The sequence below is a fragment of the Haliaeetus albicilla genome, chromosome 2 (assembly GCF_947461875.1).
Source record: "Haliaeetus albicilla chromosome 2, bHalAlb1.1, whole genome shotgun sequence".
NCBI classification, from domain to species: domain Eukaryota; kingdom Metazoa; phylum Chordata; class Aves; order Accipitriformes; family Accipitridae; genus Haliaeetus; species Haliaeetus albicilla.
The window spans coordinates 61,419,152-61,444,325 of record NC_091484.1 but is presented as its reverse complement, the minus strand read 5'-3'; the positions used below and the strand labels follow the sequence as shown (position 1 = coordinate 61,444,325).

Sequence of the window (25,174 nt, the reverse complement as noted above, 5' to 3'; positions counted from 1 at the left end):
TGCAATAACGCAGCCATCTGCTGTCTCTGTGTCTGCCTTTGCTATAAAGGGCACACATACAGTCTAGGAAGGAGCTGGAAAAAGAATTCGGCTTTCTGTCACTCACTACAATGCAAAGGCTGCTGCCCTCCAGAATGGTGCTCTACAGTCATGCATTCTCCCTACTCTTAATGCACTGATACCAGCACTTAGGCTAGGCAATGCTACTTTGGGAATCATAGGGTATCCCCCCTCCCTTTTGTAGATCAGCACTGGAAAAGCAGCTTCACAGATATTCACATCCTTTTTATCAAAAATGATAAGGGCAGAAGCTTAAATTTGTTCATGGGTGGACAGAAGAGAAAGGAGTAAACACAGAACAATGTTACGATCTTTTCGTAGGTTTATAATTGTTGGAAATGTGGGGATAAAGGAAAGACTTCCAGGTAGCTGACAATGGCTTTCTTTCCCCTTTGTTCTTTGAGCAGAAATGGAAGAGCCATCATAAATGCCTTTGATTCCATAAAGTGAGACTACACAAGACAAATGATCCTGAAATTACTCAGGGGATACCATATTACACTGCCTCATGTTGCTAACTACAAGGGACAAGAAACTTCAGCCCTCAGGAGCCAAAGTCTGAAACAGATCCAGCAGTCTCCAGCATTTCTTTTCTGTAACTGGGGAAACAACTTGGCTTTATAGATTGGACTGAGCAAACCCAATTAACAAGACACATTAATGTAGTTTCAGCAGGCTAATACAAGATAAATGATTTTTCTGCATCTATGTTTTACACAGGGGAACTGAGGCAAACTCTTAATGCTGAGAACTTTCTTTAGGCAAAAAACCATCAGAGGATCTGTCTCAGATTGCAGTATCAGTAGAACAGGTTACAAAACAAACTGACAAAATTAATAGCAACAAATCACCCAAGCCAGATGGTATTTGCCCTGGAGTTCAATAGCAATTTGAGGGTGAAACAATTGATGCTAAGCATCTAACTTCTTGATTAAAATTGCTTTGGCACCAGAGTAGTGGAAAGTGTCATAGATGATACAAATAAATTTTTTACAAGGGGATGGGGCTATCCAGGGAACTTTACTCTGGTGAGACTGACACCCAGACTGGTGTAATTGATAGATACCAAAATAAAGAATAAACAATAAATAATTAGTGGACCAATGGATAAATATGCTGTGTTAGGGAGGAATTAATGTGGTTTGTGTAAAGGGAAGGTAAGTCTCACAAATCCACAAGGAAACAACAAAAGCATGGGGACAAGCTATAGCCCAAAAGGCTTTCAGCGAGCTATTTGAGCAAAACCTTTCAAGAAAGCAAAGTTGCAATGGGACAAGAGAGGAAATTCTCTCATGGGTAAAGTACTGGAAGTAAAGGGAAGGGATCAATGAACAGCTTACTCAATGAATGTAGTTTGCTGGTGGGTTCCACAGGGAACAGTGCTAGGGCTGGTGTTTTTCAACATATTATAAACTATTTAGAAAAGAGGATGAATAGTATAGTAAAAAAAATCTGAAAAGGATATTAAATTATTCAGGGGAATAATGAAAATGAAAGGTGACTGCAGAGGGCTGCAGGTGGACCATCGGATACCAATTGACCGGAAAAAAAACAAAGACTAAATTAACTCGTAATAAATGTAAAGCAATGCTCATGAGAAGAGGAGAAATAAAACCAAAACCAACCCCACCTAAAACCAACAACCTCCCAAACCCCTAAGTTTCTATACACAGTAATGAACCTTGAACTGATAACCGTCCATTGTGAGCGAGATGTTGAATTTGTAATGGAAAGCTCATGTGGAACATGACAAGAGGGAGGCCATCACCACACCACGGAATGAAGTCATGGTGTGCCCACATCCAATATAGCTGTTGCAGGGCTCTCCTCTCTCCCCATGCCCATCTCACAGATGTTCCCTAGAGTCAAAAAGGGCATAGAGAAAGGCAAGAGGACGAAAAAATGTACAGAAAGGCTTCTACAAGAGGAGTAACTAAGCAGTCTAGGACTTTTCAGGCTGGAAAAGGCATGACTGGGGGAAAAGGGAGCGGAAAGGGAGTGGAGGAGCATCTATAACATCATGACTAGCATGGCAAAGCTGAATATTCTGCTGTGCATGATTTAAGAGTTTGGGGATTGATTGACACATGAAAGATTCAAAAACAAACAAAAAGATGTTCTTTCTAGCCAAGAAAGAATTTCTCTATAGAATCATTGTGCCTAGATGCTATACACAACGAAGTTTACATAAATTTTTAAAAATGTGTAAGTTCATGAAAAGTAAACAATCCATGCAGAGCTTTTGCATATGAAGGTACCACCTCTGACTTGGAAAATCCCTGAGCTACAAGTCATTAAAAGCAAGGAGATGTGCTCTGAGCCATGTTCTTATATCCTTTCCCAAGTATTTGCTACTAGTCGCTCTTCAAGACCACTAAGTGGAGTTTTGTTTTTACTGAGCATGGTTATTCTTATTAAAAAGTCTGATACTTTTCCTAACAAAAATATAAATTGTACCTTACTATGGATCATATCCAATTAGACAGATTGGATGTGACTATAATTTAAATACTGTGCTTGTAAAACACTCTCTATTAAAGTGCTTACAATAATCTACAACATATAGTAGTCATACCTGTAACATGCTCCTCACAACATAAATACTTCATTAGTCAATGTGTCATATCATCATAATTTGTCCTTGGTCTGGTAAATTTTAAGGCTAGTATCTACAACCCCAAAAGTGTCATATATGACATCTCTAATGTTGAATCCAAAGACTAGATAGAAAAAAACCTACCCAGTTAATTCTGAGTGTGTATTTCACTGTTAGAAGTGTGCATAAGCACTACGTTTAACAGTGTTCCTTAGATTTCATTAGATAACTCTGAACTGTAATCCTGCTACAGCTGTGACTCACATGGGCACACTTCTGTAGGCACCAGCATGAATAGTTGCTCAACAGAAAACTTGCTTTGAAATGTACACTGACATTTCTGCTGTTTACAACATGAAACTGCCAATATTTTTATTTCTTTTTTTCCCAGCAATAACCTTCAGAATTGCAGAAAGGAGAGCTTTTTAAACCGAGATGCACCACTTCAGAGCAGTAAATACACTTCTGTAAGTACTGCAGAAATCCTTAAGCTCCCTTGTTTTGCATGAAGCCAGTCTACTGATTTAGTCCTATGATTTAGGAAAGGTCAAGAGGGCAACAGCTGAAATACTACAAGATGGTAATTTTTTTGCCCTGTTGCTTTGCATTTATTTATTTGCACTGGAATCAGCTTAATTGAAAGTGCCTATATAGAATGTTAACCTTTTTCTGAATACTGCCAGTGACATTTGGTGTGTAGTTTTGTGATGTATGCTCTTCATTATTAACAGCCATCAGCTGTTGAACTTAAAGCATTGTTGTCAGATGTGCTTTTTCTTTTGGGCTCTGATCCTGCAAACATGCAAATACATGATGAAAAAATCTCATTGGACACAACTGATGAAAAATAATTGCTTGTGATTTAACGTTTGTTTCTAGCATGTCTCTAAAAGCGTTGAACTAATATTTATAGCCTATGAATGAGCTACGTAAGACATTTCCCTGTAACATTAACAAATGAAGTAGCACAGAAGCAGCAGAAACTCTGTAAACACAAAAAATTCCAAACGCTGATAAAACAGAACCATATTGCAGTCAAAGTCATATCTTAAATGAACAGCTGTAACAACTAATGCCATTTGCACTTGACCTCACTCAGTATCCATTTTATGAAGCAATGAGATAAACAGCCATCACACAAATTGTTCTTTCCACAGAGAACAAACAATCTAGAAACTAGGCAATGAGGTACACAGGAATAAAGTGATGAACAGGAGGGTAATTACTTAAAACTACAACATAATGTTATGTAAGACTAGAAACCAGCTGAGAGGATTATATACACTAGCATGGACTGTTACTGCACATTCAACTTTTCTTCACAGAAAACATACACTCCCTTAGTAACACTCTACTTTGTCTTTACAGATGCACCATTTTTATTGCAAATCTTATTCATCTGACAACACATTGATCAACAGGAAAGATTTACTCTCCTTAGCTGTCAGTAAGTGTACTCCTATGGCTCTTCAATCATCATTTTCCATGACAAGCTGACTAGGAAGTTTCTCTCTCTTATGGAGTGATTCTTCAGGTGTGAACTAAATGCAGTAATGAGAAATAATTAGTTATATAGCATCTTACAAATGTGAGTGTTAGAACTAGTTAAATAGTTTATTGATTTCAGCTTCATCTTGCCTCCTGCTGACTCTGAACATGGACTAAAACAAACAACTGGATCCCACCAGTCTTGGTAGGCCAAAGTTTTTTGGGGAAAAAAGAGTCTTACAAAGAGCTTTTACACAACAGCAAAAAAAAGAAAAGTATTTTTATCTGCAGTTAAGTGTATGGAAATGCTGGTGAGTAAATTTTAGATGGAGGAGACTGGCATTTCTGACTGCTGTTAGACTTCAATCCTCTATTTATGAGCTTCCCTTACCTCTCCCATGCAACAGCCAAAGCACTTACTTACTTTTGAAACCTGATTTTCGTACTTAGATCCAAATTCATTACCTTCCTTTGCATCCATTTGTTCTTGATGAAATTCCTCCCTCCTGCCCTAAAGCGGAAGGGGAGAGCTACTGTAGGGGGAGGCTTTCAGAAGATGGAGGTGGTCACAGTCCTTACAGTGATCTGTCCCTTTACAGGGGACTTCTGAAGAGGTTGAAATTCTTTGTACTGGTGGGACTTACCCAGTGGGCTACACTAAGAAGGACTCCCAGTCAGGACCACTGATTTGTACAACACAGATACAGTTTTATAGCCAATATGAATGCAAGGAAACACAGGTAAAACAGCATACACAGGTGCAATTTCACTGAAGACAGTGGTGAAAACTACTACTTTATGGAAGAAAAAGCCAAGCAAGAGCAAAAAATTCTAAGAGGTTTCTCAACCCACCATAACTTCTTTACAATCTTTTCTTCTTCGTTGAGGTATTTCTGCCTTTCTTGTTCCACCAGGTTGCGCTGTCGCTGCACAGGATCTTCAAGCCTCTTCACTGTTTCAATCATTTTGCCATTGATTTCCAGCTCTGCTTTCCTCACCATTGCCCTCAGCATCTCCTGGTTCTGCAGCTGTTGCACAAAAGAAATCAACTTCAATTTTTCCTGCTTGACTGACATCCCTGGCAACAGAATACACTGCAGAGCTCAGAAATAGGTTGGGATAAACACAGCCCTACAGCGAGAGAGAGTTTTTACCTTCTTCTTTCCCTCTTTAACTTTACCTATAAACATTATTTCTTGAGGAAGTGTTGCAGCTGAGAAAAGCCTAAATCTGATTAACTTCTAAGGTATATATCTAACTTCCAGTTGCAAGTGACGAACAAAAGATGTTGGGATCAGTACACCACCTTCACTGCATAACTTCTGCAAGGATTGTGGCCCCTTTATTCTGCTCAGTCCAGCATGAATCAAGAATTAATCACGCCTCATGAGAATGCCGGAAGCTTGACTTCCACTTCGCATGTATCTTGTAAGCTTATGCATCGTGCTGCCCATACGTGCCTAGTGGATAATCCCACACATTAATGTCAAGACTCAGAACAGAATTTTTCAGTCTCTCAAGTGGCAGAGGAAGGACTGTGCCATCTGGTGTAATTTGGTACAGACATACAGCTCATCCGCCATACATAAAACCTCCCCTACCCACCAAAAAAACCTCCTTTATAATATGGTAATTTTCTGAGAACTGCACAAGTCACACCTTCTTTCTTGTCTTAGCCTTATATTAAGGACCTAAAGTATTAATATTCTTACTAAGTTTGCAGAGCAAAACACAGCTAAGAAAGCAAACTAGACTGTACTCTTCTTGGGTAGCCCTAGAGCAGCTACACCCCACACTCACACAACCAAACCTGTTTTAAGTCTCTTAAGCAAATCACAAGATTCAGAGTGATAAACAGGGCTCCATCTAGTCACATAGGCAACATATAGGCAACATGAACATGAATCTGTTAGCCCAGCAGCCATCTCATAGTGTAAGATTTTAAAAAACACCTGTGTCAAATGGGAGATGAAGTTCCAGTTTTAAAACTAGCGATTGAACCATCAACTGTCTTCTAAACGTCCAGGTTTAACAGCCAAACCACATTTAACATACAAAGTAAAACCACTGCCTAATAGGAAGAATCACAAAAATGGGTTACCTACAAGACAGTATAATGCAACAAGACTTCTTTTTAAGTTGATTTTAGAGAATTCATGGGAATCAGAGACAAAAAGTCTTTGCCCAGGTCATTCTTTCCAATCAGTATGGGAATTAGAGGAACAAACTCAGCTCTCCCCTCCCGACTCTTCAGTCCTTGTGCCTGACTCTGCCTTCTCCAACGACACAACTGTGATGAGAGGGAGGGTAACACTTCACTGACAAGCAGGAGGTGTTAGCTCAAAACTCAGCTGAAGATAAGTGTTAGAAGTTAGGGAAAAAAATGAAGCTGGAAAACATTTGAAACAGCACAGATTTATAAATATTGTCAGCTGCTTTATACCAGACTGGATTCTTTTGAAGACAGTGCACATGTGTATTTTTCCCCACTACAGGATTAATGTTTGGATTTGATAAATTAAAACCTCTTACAGCAAGGCCAGCACAGCTATCTGAGACACACATCTCTTTCACTGTGCCATATTTTCAAGAAGGAAAACATAAATGAATGAATAAATGAGTGAATGAGCATGTAACATTTCAGTCATACAGTTTATTCACAGCTCTTTAAAAAGTGGGGAAATTTGACAGGGAAGTGACTTGGGATTCATGGAACAACTGACCCCAAGGTCAGTAAGAAGGTCAGTAACAGAGTCAGACTTGTGTCTCAGGTGTCCAGAATTTAAGTCCTCTATGTGCTCCCAGCAATACCAAAATTACATGTGAGTGTATGAAGTCGTGCAATGGCAGGTACACTTTTTTTTCCTGTTATGGGGGTATATAGAGGATCTACATTTATTGTAGTGACACCTACAGCTAAGGTGCTTGTCACTTCCATTTATGCAGTGCTTGAACAGTATTAGAAAGTTTCAGACATAAAAGTTCACCCATTTCTGATAACAAGATTAGGGAATAAAAATATAACTCAGCAATATTTCCAAAAAGCCTCTACATTGAGGACTCCCAAACATCAATGTTTGGAGCAAGCTCTTGAAGTCTGGGAAATGACTCATCTTGGTACCAAAGAGATGTTTTTGCCTTTTCTATGAAAATTCATGCAACACTTGGCTAGTTCTGGAAAACATGGTTTTGTTCATGCTTGGGGAACAGGGACAGAAGATGAGAAGGGAGAGGTACAGATGGGCACAGAGAGAGCAGAGAAGGAACCAGGGGACAGGATAACTGTGGGTTTAAGTAGGGCAGAGTTACCAGCCAAAGGACAACATAAGGCAGGGCAAGCAGGAACAGAGGGGAAGAGCTGAGGAAGAGGTGGCAGTCTCTGGATGCTACAGCACATTTACCTCCATGTTCTGGAACTGAATTTGATTCTTACCTTTCTTCTGCCAGCAGGTATCAGATCTGAGACTTTCTGGCTAAGTGCACACCCATTTGTCCCTCACACCACCTCTGCCAGTTACTCCACCACCTCCAGTGGAAGATGTTTTATGGACCTGCCAGAGTTATTTTGGTTCCACAGAGTAGAACTTTTTGTACTTTAAGTTTGCTTGAAAACAAGCCAAATAAACCATCTTAGGCATTCACACTTGAAAAGAAACTTTGTTAAAACAGTGTTCAAGTTCCAAAGTCAAGTGCCCAAAGGTAAGGAAAAGCAATGCAGGCTTTCCTGTCACCACCAAATGGCAATTTTTTGCTAATTAGAGGTAACTTGACTTATAACTGCAAGCAGCAATCAAACAGAAAGAAATTTAACATGCTTTTTTAGAATTCTATCATCCTGTCCTACATTCATTACCCTTGGCTCCCACTCCCAGCCTGACCAATCTCTCCAGATACCTACCTTGTCCCTCTTCTTTGGCTACTGCTCCAGCCATTATCTATCACTGCTCTCTTACAAGTACCCCAGCGCCGCCTCTGGCACCCACTTCAAGAATAATCTGGTAATCAGTTTAGTTCACTTTGAACCAATTATCATCTATGAGACAGATAACTGGAAAACAAAGTATTAGTTCACAGCCCACTTCGCATTAAGAGACAAGCATGACCTGTCCAGTGGGAGCCTCCCAGGCCCTGCTGGGAGAGTTTTCTGGGCCACCCACCTCCCCACACACTACAGTGCACAGCCACAAACAGGGACTGACTGCCTGCAGCTCAGGATCTCTGTAGAATCTAATTCCTGAAGTATGTTACCATACGTAGATTAAACATAGTCTCACCAATTCTATAATGCAGCTCAAAACTTATTTGAATTTCTAATTTGAAATTACACTTGTGAGACTGAGTATCAGATACCATTTATGACAGCATTATTATTACATTTTCTAACCTTTCTGCAGCACTCATTTCCCTGCAAATAATACACTGAGTGAAGGAAAAGCATGCATGCACATACATTCCTAATACTGAACCTTAATCATATCTAACTGCTTTCCCTTAAAAAGTGTTCAATTAAAGAAAGGAAGGAATAGACAAAAAAAAAATCCAATGTACCTATAAGGTAACAATATATGCCATGAAGACAAACTCTAAGGCTTGGTTCAAACCTGCCACTAAGAATTCTCATTATCTGGGAATGCAGAATGAACAGCCCCACTGAACTCATCATGGGCTCCAGCCTTACCAACAACAAATGCATCCAGGACACAGGCTGGATTACATTCCTCTGGCAATGAGGAAAACTCCATGGCACCATGAAACTAGTCTTTCCTGAGTATCTCTGAAAATCAGAACACTTAAGGAAGATGCTAGTGGAGTAGCAAGAAGTGTATCTAACCTCTAGCAACTGCCATGATGCAAATGTCTTTATTTCAAGAATCTCTGGTTAAAATCCAACCACAGACTGAAACAGTCTTAACTTTTTGGTTGCATCTGCTAACATATACATTTAGCTGGTGTGTGAATCAATATATCTGGATCAATTGCTGCTGGATATGTTTTAAAAAGAGGATTTTGCCAGCACAGACAAAGGCTACATGAATGAATCGTCTTTTCCATCATGTGTTTCTTTGATTCTATTAAGCGAATGAGTAAGAACTTACAGTGATATTATCCATTGAAAATTGAACCACAGACAGTATTAAATATAGTTTTATGTCCTGTTCCTGTTTCTTAGTTATCCTGCCAACTTTTATGCCTGTGCAATCATCTTTTTCAGTTCTTTGGAAGTGTTTCTTTTAGTCTGTCACTGTATGAAAAATTCACACAAACAGGAACAAACTGACTGCCAACCCAGGAGAAACAGTGAAAGTGAAAAATATGAAGTACTGTCAAACGTATTATGCAAACAACCTGGAAAAACAGAAAAATACTTTTCCCTTTTACTTTGAATTATTTTCCAAAAAACATAGCGTAATTTTTTTGCATTAGAAGTGTGATATTTCAACACTCTTCAGCTTAAAACACTACCTGTTTCACTTGCTGCCCTACACACTGTGAGCTCTTTTTCAAAGTAATTCCACCCATTCAGGAAAGCCATGACAAAACCTCACTCTCATGAATGTAATTTGTATCTAATATACCAAAGTTTCCCTTGAGCTACAAGTTCTTCCATCCGACTATCGCAAAATTGCGCTCTTCCTACTGGCACGATGCACCAAATTTGCTATCATTTCTGAAATAAGGGAAGCCAGCCAGAATTAATGAGCACACTTGGGATATGTCCTTTTTTCCTTCTCAAGACTTCCTTGGCAGCGTTGGTTTGTGCAGATGGTACAAGTTTCTTCACTCCTGCGTGCCATAATGCTGTATCTGATCAAAAGCAAGGTTACCGTCCCAGGCAGGGCCATGGAGACAAGGTGCAGCTGGAGAAATGCCACATCCTTGTTGAGCAGGCCCTGTGAGAGTGACGTGCTCACCGCCTCCAGTGCAGCACTGCAACCTCCATCCCACTTTATGAGGCCACACGCTAAGCACAGCTGGTGGCCAGACTGCAGGTGTTTGCCAAGAGCTACATTTGGCGCACGGGGTTACAGAAGGACAGAGGGGCTGCAGTGGTTTGCAGCACAAATGTGGAAGAATACACACTTATACATCGTGTGCCAGGGCAGAGATCCCAAGCCACAGTCTTTAAATTAGACGGGGACCATGATGGCCGGCATATAGGCAGCACTGCTGGGAACAGCTTTTGAAAGATACATTTGCTATAGGAACATACTCATCCTAAACTGAAAATGTAAATACATGGGTGCTGTATCACAGGCAGAGGTCACCTGGCTGACACAACTGTTTGCTCCAAATACCTTCTGCCATCTCTTCATTACCAGCAAACTGAGCACTGGACCTTATCACAGCATCTTCAGTCTCAGCCACATTTTCTTTACGCTGATGTTTACCTCACCCTTCTGCTCCCTTGCCCTATGACTGGTTCATAATTCAATTTCCTTTATTTAGGGAAGTGAAGGCAAAATGTGCTATGAATTCTGATCTGTATTATCATTATTCTGTTCTAAAATTAATCAGCAAATCAAAGGAGATTGACATAGTACCATTCCCATATTCAAAACCATCCTGATCGTAATAGCAGTAGCTGCAGCCCTACAATGCCAAACATGTGATGTCACTTTCCAGGCAAGGAGGACTGGCAGATTATGGAAGTTTCCCCTGCTGTCCACTTCGTCTTACAAGAAATTGCTTTACCTCCTTTTACATCTTCTGAGACGATACACAGCGCTCTTCATTTTCCAGTTAAGTGAACGGCTGAAGGCCTATACAGCTGCACGCACTTATTTTCACAGTGTCTGAGATGAACAGCATGTATTTACATTTGCAGCATGACAGTATGTGTCAACAAAACATTTTGGTTAACTCTTCATTGTTCTTATTGCTTCTTGCAGGTTTTGAGGTGTTGATGCATGTTAGGAAAGTACTGGTAAAACGTGAATGTAAGTAGGGCGCAATGAACCTTTGCAGCAACTTTTGAAATATCTTTTTTCCTTGCTGCTCAAGTTGGTTATTCTTCTGGATTCTGTAAATATAGGACTCAAACTCTGGCTTAATGCATGTATACTGATCCTCAGCTACATTTGAGTTTACTGACATCAAAGTTGTTTATTCAGGAACTTAAAAACTGTCTCAACTGTAAACAGTATGGAGCAGGAACACGGCTCTTCCAACATGTTTATACAGCACATAGCACAGCAGGGTCCAAACTGTAATCAAAGACTTGATATTATTGTAATATAAATACTGCTTTAATGTCTAGAATCACCAAACAAAGCTAGAAATAAAGTTTCTTCTCAATATCTGAGCAGCATATCTGAGCTAATTCTCATACCTCTAGGACTATGCAAGTGGTGTATGCTAGAGCAGAATACACTTTTGTGTCTGTAATACTTGGGTTTTCTCTTTGCTGTAACTCTGCTGCTAAGAATCACTCATGTACAAAATGTAAAAGAGAGGGAAAGAAAGAAAGAAAGAAAGAAAGAAAGAAAGAAAGAAAGAAGGCATTTTCTGACAACCCACCTTCCCAGCATTACCCAGATAAGCATACCTGTAGCTGCTTCATCTGATGCAGCTGCAGCCGCAGATCTGACACATTACGTTTCATACCATGCAGGCTGACTTGCATTGATGGGACTCCAGCAGGGTGATGGATGACAGCTGACTCCACAGTTCCCAACGTGTTCTTCCCCCCAGATATGTTAGCAGCACCTGCAATAAGCAGCAGCATAGGTTGAGCTCACCAGCAGAGAAGTTGCAAACATGATCCTTCCTCTGCCCACTGAATCCACATGTATTTCACACAGATGGACAACAAAAGAAAACTACAGCTGCCAATGCTCAGTGTTAACAGGGGACTGGCACCTCCTTATCCAATATATTTTGAGGGAAGACTGTACAATATCACAGTGTATCTGTGCTGGAACCTCAGCCATACCAGAGCACTGCATTACCACAAGACTGTTTCCTACCACATGTAGTGGAGATGGGACAATGAGATGTAACTGCAGATTACACAAATAGCAGCAAATCAGATTGGTGCTGAAAGTAGAGTCGGGATTGTCCTCCCAGGAGCCATCTGAGACCGAGTTGATGCAAATTCACAGAACTCCTGAACTGCATATTTGTTTATTAATTATCACTGGAGAGAGATTCAGACAAACTGCCAAGTGTAGGGAAAGGGTTTCTATAGAGAATCTTGCTTTGCTGCTTAAAGTACAGTTGCATTATTTCTATCATCAGTTGTCTCCAACAGCTACCATATAAAACCAGGAGAAGAGAAATGAAATGATGGTGTGGCAGAGAACTGCTCTCCAGCCATGTTGCATCCACCCAGTCCCCTTCAGTCTGTTATTTATTCAGGACTGTGTTTACAAAGGAATACAGCGTAACACAAGGAAGTGAGCTGAGCTGCACTGAGAATAACCGTCAGTGTCCTCACAAGACTTTCTTCGTTAAATAATGGTGTTCCTCCACACAGCATCATTTTCAAGCTTGTTCTTTTCAGTCTCAAATACCTGGGAAGAAGCTTTATTTACAGGGTACAAGCAAATTCCAGCTTATCAGCTAACAGTCATGTTAAAGCTTCTTCTAGCAATTTGCAGTTACACACCCATATTCTTGAAATTTTCTTTCTTATGTGTGCCTTCCCCTCCCCACCACCAACAGGCAAAGTGACAGACTGTCAGTAGGGCACACTTCATTTTCTAAGTAAGTCCAGCACTATATAGCCCTGCATACTCTTCTGATCACAGTGCCAGATCCACCTTGTCCCTCAGGCTCAGATGGCTTAGATGATAGCTGCTGCTCCCTGAACTATTGCATTATCAGCCCCTCACTACAAGAAAGACATTGAGGTACTGGAGCGTGTCCAAAGAGGAGCAATGAAGCTGGTGAGGGGCCTGGAGCACAAGTCTTATAAGGAGCAGCTGAGGGAACTGGGGTTGTTTAGTCTGGAGAAAAGGAGGCTGAGGGGAGACCTTATCACTCTCTACAACTACCTGAAAGGAGGTTGTAGTGAGGTGGGGGTTGGTCTCTTCTCCCAAGTAACAAGCGATAGGACAAGAGGAAATGGCCTCAAGTTGTGCCAGGGGAGGTTTAGATTGGGTATTAGGAAATATTTCTTTAGTGAAAGCGTTATCAAGCATTGGAACAGGCTGCCCAGGCAAGTGGTGGAGTCACCATCCCTGGAGGTATTTAACAGATGTGTAGACATGGTGCTTAGGGACATGGTTTAGTGGTGGACTTGGCAGTGTTAAGTTAATGGTTGGACTTGATGATCTTAAAGGTCTTTTCCAACCAAAATGATTCTATGATTATGTCATTCCCCACTTCATTTTCTTCCTTCTCTATGAATAAAACAAAAAATATGAGGAAACAGAAAATAACTCATCAATGGATCTGCAGAGGGATTTTGATCATAATTTGTTCCCACAAGCACACATTCTATCAGGTTCAATGATATCAAACAGTAACTAATGTTGTGAGCTTTTCTTTGCCTGTTGAAGGCAAATTTTCAGTGCATCAAAGGGCATGACACATTTTTCTGGCTGGAATGAGTACAAACCCAAGAATGGTAAGTTTTATCCCTACCCTCTCATCCCTAGTAGTCTGTTCAACCAGTAAAGTTTCCACATGTGCCTGAGTGAATACAGCTCAGCGTAACAACACATTGTTATTCTTTTGCCAACAGGTATGGACACCTCAAACGTAGCCTTTGCAAAATTCATCTGGGGGAAGCATTTTTAAAGGATGGAAATTATGCCAGACTATTTTTATTTAAAAATAGGCTAAAAGGTTTCTGAAGAAGCATGTTTCTTGCTTTACCGACATTTGCAATTCCTGTCAGTAAAAGCACAGGCCCGTCTGGCTGTATCCGTGCTCTATACGGTATGCCATGCCATAGGCTTCCAGAGACGTGCTCCAACAAAAAGCTGTTCTAGCCCGGTGCTGGCCGTTGTTATGCTATACCTTACCTAAACGTGCTCCAGCTAGATCTGCTCAGTGCTTCAACAATGGCACTTTTCATTTCACTGCTGAGCAAGTTGCTGCACATTTTTGCTATACTCTAGTATGATTCAATGCTCTCTTGACTTTCAAAGAGCTGCTTAACAGAAAGCAACACTCAAGAAATAAAGTCACTTGTTCACTGCCATTCTGTACCCACTCCATGCTTCAGTCTAATACATGCTAATACATATCTGTCCACAAGTACACTGCAGTTTTTCCTACAGTCAAGCATCTATTTCCCTCCCACATGCACTATTTTGTCCATTTTTTTTAAGAAAAGAGTATTCAGTTCATAAACCCTACAGACAGAAACCACCAGAGAGTCTGAAAAATGCGGATAAGCCTCCAAGAGTTCTGATACCTAGCCACAAATCTGGACTATTTTTGAAAGCACATCTACCTTTCTGCTATTCTTTGCCTCAAGCAAAAGCTCCAAAACCTCAGCCCCCAACCCTGTGATGATGCAGCCAAGGCATGAATCAGTCCCCGCCAGTGTCTCTCCCCATGCTGGACCCTAGTCAATTCACATATTTTCTCAGGAAGGGGTGCCTGCTTTCTTTTTAGTGTAGATGGACTGTGATCTGCTTCTGTAAACAATAAATGTCTCTGACTCCCTACAAAGTAGCTCTCCTCCTCTGCTGCCTCGGCCACCTCTTCTCACCCTTAGGTACTCTCAGCTGCCACGGTGTCCCTGTTGCAGAGCGTGCTCAGAGCCTGTGAAACATGATGTGGGACTCCCAAGGGTGTGAAACACAACCACAGACACCGAGTGAGCATGGGAGCACAGTAAGGTTCAGCAGCTGATTTCTCAGAGATACATATTTTCATCAAAAAGGAATAAAAAGGCAGCTGAATGAGGGGCTGCTTCATCTAGGGAGTATAGCTCGCTTTTGGAAATAGTCCCAGGCTGTAGCTTTGCGATTAGATGTGCGGCCAGATGGACTAAAGGGAAAGAAACAGCATTGGCTCTCAGGTTTTTAAATAAACCCTTTCTGGAGCTAGCTATGGGGGCCTGAATGCAAAACCCCTCCATAATTCCCTAATACTCTGGACAAAACCCAAATGCTAACTTTTTTTACAAAGGCTAATGAACTAAGTTGCCATTTTTAAAGTACAAAGAGAACTGATGTGCAGAAAGGGGAAAGATTTGCTATTTGCCCAGGCGCAGGAAGGTAAGGAACACAAATTCCACTCCCTGACACTTGACCTTTGCTATGGTTGCAAAGACACTGCTCTCCTTCCGTTTTCCAGATTTTATTTTTCTTTCTAAAATGCTAAGATTTTATTTTGAAGCAGGCTAGAAAGAAAAGCTATCAGAAGACACCCAGCAATGTTTCCTCACAAATTACTCATCTTCTTATTAAGGAGCCACAACAATTTCAAGCATCATTTGGGGAGACATGTGACAGTTACTTAGTTCTCTTTCCATCCAGTTAGAATCCACTAATCAAAGAGGCAAATGCAATGTTAAGGTTGCAATTCTACCATTAACAAGCTGTTATGGCAAGGCACTAAAGCACCCTTAAAAGAATAAAATATTCTTTATATATTAGTATGCAACTTCACCTCATTGATCCACAATGAATTCAGGATCATGTTTTTCCTGCAAGCACTGACAGAGTTCAAAGACTGGCGTGATCTATCTTTGAATCTGAGATAAGCGAGCAGATAGGGACAGTGGTTTTAATTCACAGATCATCACAGCAAGAGTCATGCATGTGAAAAAGGCACACAGATATGCACAGATGACAAGACAGTTCACAAAGAGTGAGGAATCAAATCCAAGTCCTACATGTGTAATACTTCTCCCTGCTGCCATCTTACTCTCCTGGTTTGTACTGGTGGTGTTAGTGCAGAAAGACGTGCTCCTTGATCCCTTTTCAGGAAATACTGAAATGTCCTTCTTCCACTTCCAACAAGGCAGTAACTAGCAAAGAAATATTGCTTTTTTTGGTAATCCATGATAAAACTGATCTCAATTTAATCAATGTATCCAGGATTTAATCTATCAGTCTCACCACTTGATGAACAAAAATACTACAGAAAAGAGAGTAGGTGAGCATTTCTCAGCGTATTTGTTAGTAATCTCAAGGAGACTCTTCCTAGTATGGTTTGGTTTCAGAGTCACATACTGTTCCTGAGTAAAGAGTCCCTTGATGCCATCCACTTTTGATGAACTGAGGAAGGTTATAAGGATTCAGTCATGGGATTTCTCCTGACATTAGCAGAAGGGACATAGCCAGTCTGTGGAAGGTTACTGCTCTTTGAACCCACCCCCCATGAAAGAACTGAGCCTAAAGCAATAAAACATCAGAAATGCAGACAAGCATGATCACTACAGGCTCATTTTCCCCAGTGAAAAAGCATTTTTATTTAGGGTCTTTAATATTTGAGGCTACAGACTGGCAAAGCAAAAACATGTTAAATACAACAATTTGGTTTATATAAAAATACCAGAGTATTCACAATCTAGCTATAGAGAGTTATCTAGGATTTAGAAATTTGGGGTTCTTTCCCTTCCCAAGTGAGCTAGTTCTCTATTTTTTGCATGAAACTCTCCTATCATTGGAACACATACTATAAAATACAATGTTGGTTCAACATTGATGAGCCAATTTTATCCTGCACAGATGTTTTATTGTTCAGGATGGGAAGCAATTCACGTTTCTGCTTACTAGTGTTCTAGAAAGGACTGCTCAATCAACATTTCACACTACTTTTTCTTTCAAATAGACTTTGAAATTGCTAAAACTGGTATCTCAGTGCACAGTTGTCAAGTGGAACTGTATAGTAAGAGTCGACTGTCTAAATGGCTATACTTAATAAGGATTGGGGTGAATGGAAGAACAAAGCAGTGGTCAGCAGAAGTGTTTCTAGGTGCTGCTGGCACCTTTAAACCCAAGCATATTTACAAAAAGGAGAAACATTCTGTAACATATTCTGGTAGATTGCCTAATTTTCAAGTAAGCAGGGACTGCATTGACTTATTAGACCCTGTCACGCGCAATTTCAAAAGCAAGTGCAAAAGCAAACTATTCAATTATACAGGACTATTCTATTATACAGTAGTCTTCAATAATAGCTGATGTGGGTTACAATATTGTAGTATATTGGGGTCAGCATCACACCTTGTTTCCCTTACCCACTACAATTTAGTTTTGTGGCTGAGTCATGCTGGAAGGACAGGATTTAGGGATGTAGATGCTGGAGTTGCAACTATACTTTATAGCACTGATAGGGAACCTTGCAGACAGCTAGCTGCATGGCTGGCCCCACTGCCCTATCCCCATCTCCCCCAGGTGATCAGAAAGGCATCTATTGCACAACCTGAATGCTGGTATCCTTACTCACATGCTGGATACGGGCATGGCCGTGTGACAAAGTCAATGTCTCTGTCAGTACATGACAGATGCTGATCTGGTCTTTTGACAGTAAATTACACGCCCCACCCTCCATCCCCCCACGTTTGGACATGCAGCTGTTAGATGTAATTTTGCCCTTTCAGGGACATGTGTTCAGTCATATGATAAGGTAGTGAGTGAGGAGTCTTTGGGAACAACAGTGGCAGGAAATGGTTGCTGGTCAGATGAACCATGCCATTCTGGTGGGCTGGGCATGACTTTCACACTGAGGAATCCCCACCTTTGCTTTGTGTAGGGCCATTTTCCCAATGAATATTATTCCATTTCTCATTTCATTGAGAGCACATTGACACACACACACACAAATCACTGCATAATTTAGGTTGAAAGGGACCTCTGGACGTCATCTGGTCCAAAGTCCCACTCAAACCAGGGCCCATATAGATCAGGATCTCCAGCTCAGTGCCTGCCACAAAGTACTTATCTGAATTAGTACAAACACAGGGAAAGCTGAAAGGCCGAACAGTAGTACAATACAAAGAGGAACACAAGGCAATGTGCGTGCAGGATTTGATGGTTTCATAGGTGCTTTGTACGAGACGAGGCCTATGCAAGTGGGAAATACCATAAATTCTCAGTGTGTAATGACACTGGAACAGGGAAAAGTCTAAGAGCATTTTGCAGCTGTTTTGAAAAACGGTGGACTTTTCAGTAAGTTGTCTGAAACTGATAAATTACAACTTATTTCTTCACAGCCTTAAGTATTGCTCTCCCCATCCAGGGGCCAGCAGGAAGGGAAGAGTTGGAACGGGACCAGAGAGTGGCTTGGGAGCAAAGCTCCAGTACCAGGACTTTAGCTCTTGCTCTCTTGCATATGCTCAATAGTTTCCAGGTCTGGTTTGATTTCTGTCAGTTAGGAGGACATACTGCAATTCCAGATAAACAGGAATCCTGAACGTGAACTAACAGCTCCAACAGAAAGGCTTGTTAAGAACATAATAGTTTTGCTAATAAATGTGTGTGGTTTACTACCTGCTGGAGCACAGACCTCCCTGTGGGAAGAGCATTACCAGGAAGTAGGGAACTGCCTTTATTTGCATTCAGTGCATGACAAAGGGTGAAGAGGAGGCATATAAACACACACACACCCTGCAGACATCTCCAGCAGCAGCCCATGCACAAAGAGCTCCAATCACATGGAGATCTTCTTTCACAACAGCCTTAACTCCATCTTTTAAACACTTAACAGCTCTCCAAGTGGGAAACTAAAATAAGACCAGCTCTTACTGGCTTCATAATTGATGCTTGCTCAGAACAGTTTAGGCGCATGCTAATAATTAGTAACAGATCAATACAGCTTAATTAGGGAAAGTGCTATCTTGCTGACTGCTAAATTCCTTAGTGTCATTACATCCATAGCATCCTATTGACAGAAGAACCTTAGAGAAAAGTTCAGGTGACCAGAATAGGAATGAAATATTTAGCCTTCTACAGCAATCTGGACACATCTGGGGTTAATGACAGATATATACTATAGATGGATGAGTCACTGGAAAATTCACCATATGCAGAGAGTCTGCATCTCATTTAAACCATTCAGTGCATGTGTGAAATTCATTCCAAAGACCACCTCAACCTGTCAGAAATTCCTCTCTTAACAAAGATGTGATTGACTCCCATATCCTGAACTTAAACTTCAGTTCTGACAGTACAGCTATGGGAATTTAAGTAAATTTGACATTTCCATAAGCTGGGATGGTAGTAATGTTAGAGATATTCATATACCTGAATGACTTGTAAATTAAAAGTGAATTATCTTACCTGCAGTGTCAACGCTGCTCTTGCTGGACACAATTTTCAACATCATCTTCTCACTAAGTAATAAAAAGAAAAATCATAACTTTAACTTACTAACAATAAAACTGTAGTGAAGTTTATAATCAGCAAATTAAATGGCCTTGTCTATATATATTTTTAATTTAAATCACCAGTAGTTTGTCAGTTGTTTTTTTTTAAATCAGCTTTTAATACAAGTTAAGCAAGGAATGGCGTATAAGCAGTAGAAAGCACAGAGATGTAGCTACATTAATTCTTTTTAACACAAAGAAAAGTAATGCAGTTAATCTCCATCTATCATTTGGCATATTCTTCCTCTCTGCCTAGCATTCTCATGGGGATGATAAAGATATTTAAAAATGATTGAGCATTCACGGGTTTTTTACTATTACATTCAAATATTATTTTTGTTGATTGATTACTAAAATCATTACAGAGAAACAGATTTAATGAATTCTTTTTTTACCTAGAAGCATCTTTGCTATTACTTGTATTTGGCCCTTTAAAAAGCGCAGACTGAACAAGACCAGTTAAACTGGCAATCTGTTTCTCCATGGCTTGTATCCTCTCTCTGTAAGACAAGAGAACCGTTCGTTAAAGCCAGATATATTTGCTTTCAGACTTGTTTTTCTAGGTGAATGATTACCACAGGATTGGAAAGACACTACAGAGTTTGTGCAAAGGCCCATGGGTACCAGTTTGCATATACCTTGTTGCAGCAACTTACCACATCTTGGTTTGGACAGCTTTTGCATGGTAACAGACAATAAAAAAGACATCTGCTTGGTTAAAAAAGAACACAACAAACAACCACCTAGATAATAAAATTCTAATGCTTTCATGAGACAGGCACCTAAAACAATCAGTTAATGCCTCTCAGAACTAGCGAAAATAATTTTTTTCAGCATTACATATATTTTCTCTTTTACCTACACTGGGCCAATAGTTTTGCCTGTGTATAACGTTTCAGGATTAAAGACTTTACACTTCTTGTTACTATTTTTACTTTCCCCAAACCCAGGATATTTGTCTGTGAAGCATTTAATCTGCCCAAGCTGACTACTTCGCAGCCCAAATCCTTTGCACCTGACATCACAATTGTCTGCTTTGGAAAGGACAGCAATGTGACAGAAAGGCACGGGACACCAAATGCAGACTGTACAGCAAAATTATCATAAAACAGATTTGCTTTCATGCACATATCCTGAGAAATTCTAAAAGTTATGAGAAAAGAGATGAAGAACTGTAATAGGTATGGTCAGTGTTTTCATAGGTACCAAAGGCCGCTACGCAACAACAATGACTTTTTTTGGATAGGAAGGCTAACATTTGTGCGTTTATCTGTTTACATAAATGCATATATTAGTCAGGTACCAGGTGACTTCCTCGGTGGACTCCAGAACAGCCTTTTGCTCACACAGGTGCCTACTTTCACATGCCAGTATGTCAATGACACACCACAACATAGACACACATCAATATGGTACCTCAGACAGGACCTTATGAAAATGCATCCCTATATGCCAGCAGTTAACGTGACTGGGGAGACACACAAAAGCAAATGCTAACAGCAGGCTGTGATTTTGGAAGATGACTGGGAACAAAACTTTTCGAAAAGCAAGTGACTAAGACCAGCAGCGATGACTGATGAAAGAAGACAGGACAGACACACTCAGCCCCAGACTCAGCCTGCTGCAGGGGCCATCCACCACCACCGCGGCGTCCTGGGTACACGGGAGCAGCTAAGCTCTGGCCAGTCCCAGCTCCAGTTGCCGTTTGGTGGCCAAAGCAATAATGCCAATCAATAAGGTCCATATAAACTCAGATGTAGGTACCAATACCAGGCAAAAGCAAGCTGACATGATACAAAGCAAGTAACCAGCCCAGCTTGTAGCCAGCCAGATTATCCAGGCTAATTATTTCATTCACATTCAAGGAATGAAATAGAGGTTTGCTGGGACAGCACACAGATACCACAGCCAGGAAAGACTCCGAGACACCCAGACATTTAGAAAACAGGGCAGCAAAACAAGTAATGAGATGCTAACAGACACAAGGAGAGAAGAAGAGAGTGCTCAGTCAGTGCCCAGCTGGTAGACGTGTTCTTACTGCAATTTAATACAGCATGTGCGTCTTACTTTTCTGTCTTCATGTTGAAAGGTATTTTGAATGGTGATGAGAAGACTAGTGAATCTGACCTAATTCATTTCAAACCAAGAAATACATTACAGAATTTCCACTATTATAAGTTTTAAAATAAGAAACTGGTTCAAGCTACAGTAACCTTTGGAACAAAAACAAGTACTAAAAGCCTGGGATAAATACGTTCTAACAAACTTTAATGCAGCATTTTTGACACTTAATAATGAAAACATTTATTTTTCCCAGCTAATCATCACAAAACCTTCCTGGAACTAAAGTCAACTGAAAGTCTATCTGTTTTACCGATTCATAAATATGATGTTTTTTCCATCCCACATTCGATAATCTGGAAACAATTTTCTGCTTCAAAAGAGATTATGGCAACACAAAGCTGATCTTGTCCTTTGCCATGAAATCTAGGAAAATATGTTGTTAAGAGGGAGAGGGATGTTCCAGAGATAGGAGATGATGAAAAACGAATGAAATACTGGAATCAATTGCACAGAGCACATTATTTTTCATATGGTAAAAGCATTAAGAATGTGAAGAATCTACATGTGCTCTGGAGTTACTCCGTTAAAGACAAGGCAGGATTTTTCCTGTAATCGTTTCACTGCAATACCCAGACTCGTTATGGCCATCAGCACCAAACATTTCAAAAACAGGTGTCTGAAAGGAGGCGCCTTTTAGGCATTAAACAAAACGACCTGATTTTCGGAGAGCTGGCGGTCCGACTGAAGGCGGTGGGAGGCAGCACGCGCCAGCGAGGGCAGGGAGGGACGCGGCTGGCAGGGCAGCAGGGCCGTGCCCTGGGCTGACGTGGCTGGAGGGCTGGTGGCCCAGTCCCGCCACCCGCCGCATGGCCCTGGAGGGGCAGGGACGGGCTCCGCAGCCACCCCCTTCCCCTCTGGCTTCCCTGGGAAGGGCTGGAGCAACCTTGGCTCCGGAGGGAGAAAACGAACGCTTTCTTCAGACTGTGCCAGGCTGGGGTCTATCAGGGATGCTGGCACTGTCATGATAGCTGCGCATTTTTGGTTCTCGACGTGATATTCTCTACCTCTTGCTGTGCTCCCTGCTGTGGAGAAGGGAGGTGGGGGGAACAGCCTGCCCCACCATCCCTTCCCGCACCGGGCAGGCCAGGGTCCCCACAGCACGGGGCAGGCCGGCACTCCAGTGACATGGGGCAGGCCAGGGCCCCCGCGGACAGGGCAGGCCGGGATGCGGAGCACTAGAAGAGAGGGCCAGGCACAACAAAATGCAGCGCTGCCCCTTTGCCGGCGGTGGTGGCATGAGAAGGCTGAACCCTGTCTGTGTTCCCGGATTAATTTCCCAGATAAATCTGCATCTCTCCACCACCCCGGAAGAGCAGGGAGGGCCCCTCCTACAGCAGTTGGGAAAGAAATGGCTATTTTATCAGCCTGAGCACGGAAAGGCATTGTTTCTCATTGTTTTCCTGTGAATGCTGGGAGAGTCAGAGGCGGTGGCATGGTGGGGGAGGAAGGGAGGGGGCAAGGTCAGAAGCGACTCCCAGCTCTAGCAGGCCTCTCTGTCAGACCTGGCTGTGGCTTGTCACAGACCTTGGCCAGCAAACCAGGCGCGGCCCGCTCACCAGACCGGTTCTCCCCAGCAGCCTGGTCCACAGCCCCGGCCCTGGGTATGTCCAGGCACTGGGGCCCTGCCTTAGCATCTCGCTCCCCGAATTCAGCAACAGCAAAACAAGCCCTTGCTTCTCTGGGGACTGTGCACTGAGACATCAGATTTCAGCACCAGATTTCTTCCTTACAGCTTCACTGAGGTTTCATGTCATTCCCTCTACTGCAATTAACTGGAAGTAATCTCAAGCAGAGTACAGTGTATTGCTGAATTGGTACCCACTTCTCACAGCGATGCTATTTAAGCATGACTTGCATGTTCCTTCCCTTTCCTGGGGAAATCTTTAATATTCACATCACTGAGAAGATACTTCGTACAGACGCAAACTAGAACTGGGCTGTGTAACTGTTCATTCATGTTCGTGTCCGACCCTAGGCTGTGCAGTGCATCATCCATAACAGACGTACTCAAATACCAAGTCTGGCACCAAGAACTATTTGGCACACTATCCTGGAGAAAGATTTTCAGTGACTTCATATTTTATAGTTAAACCCCGAGTGAAGTCTGTATAGTAATCAAAAAGAGGGTCAGAGACAGGGAAAAATACAATTCTTTCTGTATTACACTATGAGAGAAACATTTCATTAGAAATTATTTTATCTCACTGGGAAAAGAAAGGAAACAGGAGTAGGTTGTCTTTCCCACTGGCTTCCATAGAACCAAGTGAAAGTGGCACAGTCAGACTTTACCCCAAAGTCTCCCCAAAACACCAGAGTGGATATGCTGGAAGGGTGTGAAGCAAAGACCAGCAGAACTCTTCTCTACTCTGCTCTTCTCCCAAGGGAAAAATACACACAAGTCAATATTTCAATCTTTTAAGAATAAGGTTAAACGCAAACTTTCTACAGCTTGAAACTAAAGGGAAAAGGGAACTTCTGAAGCACTGCCAGCTACCATACTATTTTACAACTCTTATCCAAGAGCCTGCATCTCATCTTGCTACAAACAGTTCCTCCAACAGAAGGAAGCCAAAGTACAGCTTACCTTTCCTCCATCCTGTATAGGTCATTTGCATTCATCTTTTTCTGCCTGGTTATTCAACATCTTTCACAAAGGAAGATGCAATTTTGGCCCCATGGAAAGTGTCTGAGGGGGTTATCTGCAAAGTTCACCCTTCGTATACAATTTTCAGCGCATTGCTGATGGAGTCTGCCACTGTCCATGGCTTTAGAGTATGACCATTTTCTCCTAATGCATAGAGAGTCCATCCATACTTTAACATATCAAACAATAAAGTGGTTTTGTGATGGGAACATTATCCAATAACCTATATGTGGCCATTACACTTTAGTCTTGAACTGCAAGCCACAAGCTGTGAATTTGATCACATTTTTTGCTCAGTTCTACCATCATCTTTTCTCACTAATGTGGCATAAAAAGAAGGGGACAAAAGTTGTGTTCAGGCAGAAGACAACCACAGTACACTCCTGAAATCCTTTTAGAAGAAAAATGTTCTAAACAGCTATCTTGCTATTCTAAGGATTGTATTTTAGTGAGTAGCGGCATTTATTATATACATATTCAGCACTATCAAATAACCTAGAATTTTGCAACATGTGTGTTTTAAATGCAAAGAATGTAAGTTAAATGGCATTTAATTTAATGCACTTTTGGGTAAACTGCTTCTTTTCCAATTTATCAACATTTAAACATCTGCTTTGCCTATAGTAACTTCCAGAACTGTCCACCATAAGCTACATAAATGGGCCATCCAAAAATATGATAGCAAATCACTGTTTAAACAACTCATGCTCACTCACAAAAATTTACTCATTCTTCCCGTAAACCTCAGATTTAAGGCATGATGACCCCTCAAAGATGAACTGCTGCAACCTGTTACAACTTCTAATATTTTTTTGTATACGAATACTAACATTTTTTTTAAACCTCCATGAACTTGTTTCTTGTCACTGTTGTAAAAGAGCTTTATATGGAACTCTTCTGGTAAATGAATTACTGTGAGAATTTATTCAATGTGAGAATTTATTCAATGCTTTATACTGCAGAAGTAGCTACCTTGAAAATACTCGAG

General features: G+C 41.2%; 1 protein-coding gene across 17 annotated transcripts in view; it reads right to left on the bottom strand.

Moving 5' to 3' along the window:
- Positions 1 to 25,174, bottom strand: part of KIAA1217 (KIAA1217 ortholog) — a 374,649-nt gene that overhangs the window by 26,561 nt on the left and 322,914 nt on the right. For 13 of the 17 annotated variants that reach the window (XM_069776954.1, XM_069777043.1, XM_069776971.1 and 10 more), the window contains 4 exons: positions 19,814 to 19,918; positions 19,333 to 19,385; positions 11,691 to 11,851; positions 4,997 to 5,172 (listed from right to left, as the gene is read on the bottom strand). In XM_069776954.1, the coding sequence (XP_069633055.1) occupies positions 4,997 to 5,172; positions 11,691 to 11,851; positions 19,333 to 19,385; positions 19,814 to 19,918 (495 nt within the window). The remainder of the gene's footprint in view (positions 1 to 4,996; positions 5,173 to 11,690; positions 11,852 to 19,332; positions 19,386 to 19,813; positions 19,919 to 25,174) is intronic. The other 4 variants (XM_069777068.1, XM_069776962.1, XM_069776991.1 and 1 more) reach the window with 1 other exon arrangement.